The 6256-nt window shown below is 33.2% G+C and overlaps 2 protein-coding genes across 3 annotated transcripts in view; one reads left to right on the forward strand and one right to left on the reverse strand.

The window, feature by feature from the left end:
* The window catches only part of LOC107628845 (squalene synthase), a 6224-nt gene extending 5131 nt beyond the window's left edge, over window positions 1-1093 (forward strand). The window contains exons 10-14 of one of the 2 annotated variants that reach the window (XM_016331454.2): window positions 92-180; window positions 350-441; window positions 528-570; window positions 657-726; window positions 829-1093. In XM_016331454.2, coding sequence (XP_016186940.1) covers window positions 92-180; window positions 350-441; window positions 528-570; window positions 657-725 — 293 coding nt within the window. In that variant the 3' untranslated portion in view covers window position 726; window positions 829-1093. Of the gene's footprint in view, window positions 1-91; window positions 181-349; window positions 442-527; window positions 571-656 lie in introns of both variants that reach the window. The other variant, XM_016331455.2, reaches the window with a different exon arrangement.
* Window positions 2634-6101, reverse strand: LOC107628844 (SH3 domain-containing protein 2). The gene is made up of 10 exons (XM_016331453.2): window positions 5766-6101; window positions 5194-5304; window positions 5034-5103; window positions 4776-4927; window positions 4302-4403; window positions 3966-4166; window positions 3808-3870; window positions 3491-3649; window positions 3310-3384; window positions 2634-2965 (listed from the first exon to the last, which is right to left on the reverse strand). The coding sequence occupies exons 1-10, from the start codon at window positions 5823-5825 to the stop codon at window positions 2849-2851; spliced, it is 1110 nt and encodes a 369-aa protein (XP_016186939.1). The 5' UTR covers window positions 5826-6101; the 3' UTR covers window positions 2634-2848.

The raw sequence follows: 6256 nt of genomic DNA on the forward strand, positions 1-6256 counted from the left end.
TTGATGGTCTTTTGTGCATTGTTATTTATTTATGTTTTTAAATAAGGATTAAATAAGCTGTTTACAAACGCTTTTTGGTTATGATTTATAGGTTTAACTGCCAAAGTGATTGACCGAACAAAGACAATGGCTGATGTTTATGGTGCATTCTTTGATTTTGCTTGTATATTGGAGTCCAAGGTATGAAGAATTCATGCTTCTTAACAAATTATGATTACGTTTGCAACACGAGAATGTGGATGCGCTACTTTTGTTTATCCTAATCGAACTCAAGCTGTCTTTCAGTTTCAAGGATTTTCTTAGAGCTCACATTTTCCAACTAAGAAAGTTTGGCATTTTTTCATTGTAGGTTGACAAAAATGATCCCAATGCTACAAAAACATTGAGCAGGCTGCAATCTATACAGAAGACTTGCAGAGAATCTGGTCTCCTAAGTAAAAGGCAGACAACTATCTTAGTACCTTCAAAACTCAAAAGCTACCCTTTTTACATTAACAATTTAACAAACCTTCAATTTATTTGAACAGGAAATCTTACATTGTGAATGGGAACGGATATAGCTCCACCATGGCAAGTTTTTTTCTTTTTTCTCTTTTAACTATGCATTTCTTAATTATATTTATATACCGATGTTAATGCAAATTGTTCCCTTGCAGATCTTCATCCTGATCATCACGTTTTCCATCCTTTTTGCATATCTCTCTGCTAACCGCCAAAACATTTAGTGTACGTTCTATTGTTGGTTCTAATGTATTGTATATATGTAACAAATTAAAAATATAACCACTTATATTTTCTAATAATTGTTCACTTCTTTTATTTTTGTAGTATTTTAAGCCTTCTTGCCTTTCTGTCTTTCTGACCTTGGATGGCATTCCTCATCCGACACAATGTGAAGCCTTGCAGGCAGTAGTTTAATGGCTAAAGTAATTTGTCGTGTGTTGTAGTAACTGAAAATGAACAGTGTAATATATAGTTCCTGTAGGCTTGTGATAGATTAACTTTACGAAAACTGTCATTAATACGTCTTGAACTCTTGATATACTTGCATAGAGTTGGAATGCCAAATCATTTCAGATATATTTATATTTTATATACTAACCTTTCCTTCTTTTCCTGTTTAAGAAAAACAGGTTCAAGTATCGAACTTTCGGCATAGCTGTCAAGAATACGGGTAAGGATATTCGGGGGCAGTTTATATCGGTTTTGAAAGAAAAATTAATTCGATTGAAAATATATAATTTATTTATTTTTTTGGATTAGATCATTTTGATTTTATTTTTAAATTTAATTCAATTCGATCTAAACTACTACGATTAAAATGGAATCGATTTATTCTAGTTTTAAAAAATAAAATTGTTATTTTATTATTAAAAATAGAAATAAGTAAATTTGATTTTACATTTACAAAATACTTACCAAACAATAATAATACATGACTAAGATAAAAATGTAACAAATTAAATATATTGTAAGTTAAATTTTGAATTTAATAATAGAACAATGGTATCATATCGCATTGTGCAATTTGAATTGAATTAGACAGTTGTTGAATTTTGAGAAATAAATCTAAAATTTGATCCAATCATGTAATTTGCTAAATTTTTATAAAAAAAATTAAGAGTGGTAATATTCAAAAATTGCTAAAGGGATGATAATTTAATATAGAATCATTATAAATAAAGTGATGAAATCATTCAGCTTTGGGATAAAAGTGTAGGATCACATTTCTATCAAAGTTATTTTATTTTGATCTCAATTAAAATAAAAATTTACAATGTTTACGGTTTACAAGAATTAAAAAATAAAAATGCTTTTTTAAATATAAAATAATCAATTGTGCACTTTTACTTGAAAAATAAATATAACAATATAATATTAAATTAAATGAATATTTAATTTTTGGGTAATGGAAGAATTTTTCGTTATGCTTTGCCAAGTGTCTAATTAAGACTCAAGTGGGGAAAAAAACCAAGGTTCTAAACGTCTAACCAGTAATTGAATTAGTAGAATCAGAAATTCAAAACTTTAAACCTTAAAAAATTCAAATGAAGTTCAAATTGGAATTTAACCAGTTAGAATAAAATAATATTTATATAAAATATATATTCTTTTAGAAAAAATTTAATTCTTTTTTATTTTGTTATTTTAAACCAATTAATCGCTAAAAGTTAGACCGGTTTAACAAATAATCAATTTTTTGACCGGTTTTTTCAATCATTTTATCAGTTTGTAACCAATCAAATTTTTGTTTAAACCGAATCGATCTACTGATTTTTTATTAACCCGATTGAGCCGTTCTATTCGGTCCAATTTTCAAAACACTAAGAAAAAAGAATACATTATATTATTAATTTATTACTATAATTTAGAACGTAGGAATAGTTAAGAAATCTAACATTTTTAATAACAGATATTTATATTAACCAAAATATAATTAAAAATAATTGTGCTACAATATGCAATTAAAAAAGCAATTTTGAACATTAAAATGCTAATGGCACTAAATACTAGGTTTTTAGCTTCGTCTAATTCAACCCTCATCCTTGCACAATATCCCTTAACCGCATATAAGTGAACTGAAGATGCAATAAAATTTTGGCAGAAATAGCACAAAACCAAGCTATGAAAGATAAAAAGAAACAGACTGAGGCAACTAAATAGCAAATAGCAAAAGATGACAACATATTTATACATTATGTAATTGGTAACCACAAGGGAATAGCTGGCATTTTCTATCATAAATCATTTTTTTCTATGCTAAGAACACATTATCCACCATAAGTACAAAGCATCACACACATAAAAATACCCCGGGTTAAGAAAACCAAACCCAACAGGAGAAAGTTCAAAACACTTCAGCCACCTTGCTAGCAAGAACCCGTTCCCTTCTTTCAATGTAACTAAATGGAAACCAACCTGCTTTTCCTTTGCATTCACCCTCGGCCCACCCATTATTTGTTACCTGTGAAAATCACAGCAATCATACCGGGGGAACAGAAAAATGGGACCCGTTTGGTATGGAAGGAAACAGAAAAGGGGACCAGTTTGGTATGGAAGGAACAGAAAATTGTGAACCATAACTGCTTGAGTCGGGACACAAGGCACATCATAAAAGATGACAAAACAATCATTGTATGTTGAATCAGTTATAACATACTCACGTTCTGACTGCATAATTATTGATATATCAGTGCTAAAGAAATCCAAGTCGAATGCCTCCCCACGAATGTAATGCCATGTCTAAGCCCTTATTTGGTTCGAAGAGTTAAAGAAAGCTAGTTATATTAGATACAGCACAATACTAACCTTTCGGACAACAACATAATCACCAACTGAAAGATTCAACTCCACTTCAGACACAGCAGAGTACGGAAACAAAACCTGCAAGAATAGTAGAAATTATAAATAGCACATCAGCATTCCTTTTCAATATTAGACCTGTAAGTGTAACCCTTTGTATTCGTATAAGGAACAGTCTCCTACTAACCTCGCCTAAGAAGTAACCCATGCTATCAGTTGATCCATTACTTGCCTGAGAAGCATAGACACCATTAGCTTCCTCATATGACGGTGGTGGTGGCATACTCTCATCCACACTAGGAGCAGGAGCAGGAGCAGCTTCAATTCGATGACGTTCAGATATCATCTATTGTTGAATATACATATGAAGGGCAGCCCAGTGCACAAACATCCCGCGTTAACGCAGATGTTTATAATAAATGAAAATGACCTATCTTTCAGATGGCATATTTGACATCTACAAGGCAAATAGAAAAAACATGACATAATGATATGGTTTCTTACCTCACCCTCAAGCTGATCAAGAATTTGTAGCACTATTTGATGATATGCACGCTCTGCTTCAACCTTGAGAACCGGAAATTGATTGCATTCATCATAACTCAGATACAATATTTCCTTAAATTGGAGAGTTGCATAATCATAAAGTAAAAATTTAATACCATAGCTATAAGTCGCTGAAGTGTTAACCTCTGTTGCTGTGCTTCAACAGCAGCCAATGCAGCAGCAGCTTCCTTCCCCAATATTCCCATGTTTGTTTTCAGGTCATGCAGTTTTGCTTCAGCTGCTTCAAATTTCATGGCATTGTCAGCATTGCCTGGCGTTTCTCTTACTTTTGCCTGGCGCTTAGAAACTTCAATAGCCTGTCTAGGTTCAAAAGGCAGTATTTACAAGTCAAAATAGGAAAATAAAATCATTAATTAATCATGCACTTAGACAAAGGAGATGAGAAACACCAAAAAAGGCAGGTGGCAAACGAAAGAGAAATTCTAAAATACCTGGGCTTCAGCTTCCTGTCGCATTCTGTCATAGCGTTGAGCTAGATGCCGGGCATCCTCCAATGGAGCTCCCACCACCATTGCTCTTAAGGGCTCTGCAACCTACTCAGCAATAAGCAAGACTTCAGTCACAGACTTTTAGGTCTAGTTGGAAGTATGCAGTGCATAAACAAACAATTGAGTCAGAATTATAAATAGAGCAACTAAGTGAGTAGATGGATCTTATGTATTAAAACTAGTTTTATTCAAGATTGATCTCCCACCTAGTCTGCATATTTGTTTTCCATGAGATTTAGGTTCTCAAATCACATTCATATTTGGTGGAGCAGTTTATTTGGAAAAACTATACCATCACTGATGTGTCATATTTGAACCTAGCAATATATCAACAGAAATACTTGCTTGATGAACACAAACATAAATTTCCATACATACACATACATACAAACAAACATATTGACACGCAATATGTACCTGTGTTCCAAAAGCTTTCAGTAAGTTTCCATGTTCCTTCTCCATTTGAGCTCGGGCTCTTGCGAAATTTAGTGCAGCTCTAGATAATGTGTTGCCACTCGTACATGTATTTTCTGCACCATATTTCCTACTATCTTCTGATAGCTTTGCCCCTGTCAAAATAAGATGTTTCGGAGTTGAATAACAATATCTTTCCATAAACTAACAACATTGAACTTCAATGAAACTTAAAAAGTTTCACTAACCAACATTACCTACCGATTTCAACTTGCTTTGATCCGGTAACAATATAACCTTCTACACCACGTACAATATCTCTTTGATAGTGCTGAAAAACACAAGGAGATTTCATTATTAGCGGAGGATGAAGAACATTAACTGAGATGCAAGCAGAGAGTTAGCGTAGGGGAAACAAAACCTTCCCCGCACGTGTCGATATATAAAGCTTCTCAAGTCTCTGATGTAGCTGGAGTTCTGCCTCATCAGCGACCAAATTATCTGAACCGCCATACCACTGTTTCAGAACAGCCTAAATAGCAAGAAATCATGAGTTATAAAGAATAACAAACGAGGCAAGCATAAACAACGAGCAATGAAAACCTACTGAAAAGTATACAACGCGTAGTGATTTTGAAATCTACTGCTGAATTGAATGCAAATGTAACGGTGCTAGCTCAAAATTTATTTCAACGAGATTTCTTAATTGAGTTCCACAATGCAATCGCGCAATTCGAATAGATCCAAAACATGAGGTTAATCTATTAATGAGAATGATAATTACAATCTCGCAACGAAAATCAGAGGCGAACATCATCGCGATGAGAGGAAAAACGAATGAGATTCATTACAAATCGCATCGAGTGCGAGAAACAACGCGAACAAAACGAAACGAAACGAAACGAGATAAGATTCTCAGATTCAGATAGCGAATGGAAGGATCTAAACGAATTGATCGGGGAAAAGATCTGGTAAAGAACAGTGAAATAGAACCTGTTGTTGGCGAGCTACTTGTTCTCGAAGCTTCGAAGCTTGCTTTCTAATAGCATCCATTCAGATGCGAAAATGGAATTGAAATGAATCTCGGTCTCGTTTTCCGGCGCTGCAACAAACAATAACAAAAACAATCACTCTCCACCACCACGCTAAACAGTTTTGTTTGTGTAGAGCAGAGGAGAGAAGACAGAGAGCATAAGCTTTTTCAAATTTCTCAACCACCAACACTATTTTTTTCTTTCTATTGGTCTGTGTCTTAAGTTGCTTATTTCGAGAACGATAACTTTTATATGCAATCATAATTATATGGTTCATACTTCATAGACAGGAGACATGGGTGAGGTTAGTAGAGACTCCAGACGAGTCAGAATATTAGTTTGGGTTGGGAAAACTTTTTTATTTTATTTTTTTATAAAATTTTAAATAAAAAATATTTTACAAACAAAATAAATTTACCTTTAATTTTTTTTAAATATATTTTTTTTCCT

Source organism: Arachis ipaensis, chromosome B03, assembly GCF_000816755.2.
Source record: "Arachis ipaensis cultivar K30076 chromosome B03, Araip1.1, whole genome shotgun sequence".
NCBI classification, from domain to species: Eukaryota; Viridiplantae; Streptophyta; class Magnoliopsida; order Fabales; family Fabaceae; genus Arachis; species Arachis ipaensis.

Excerpts from the sequence above, each read along its gene's own strand:
- LOC107628844 (XM_016331453.2), bottom strand. The coding sequence starts at position 5,825 with ATGGATGCTATTAGAAAGCAAGCTTCGAAGCTTCGAGAACAAGTAGCT. Across the intron at positions 5,305-5,765 it reads AAGTAGCTCGCCAACAACAG|GCTGTTCTGAAACAGTGGTA; the intron begins GTTCTATTTCAC and ends CTTGCTATTTAG. Across the intron at positions 3,385-3,490 it reads TGGGTTACTTCTTAGGCGAG|GTTTTGTTTCCGTACTCTGC; the intron begins GTTAGTAGGAGA and ends CTATTCTTGCAG.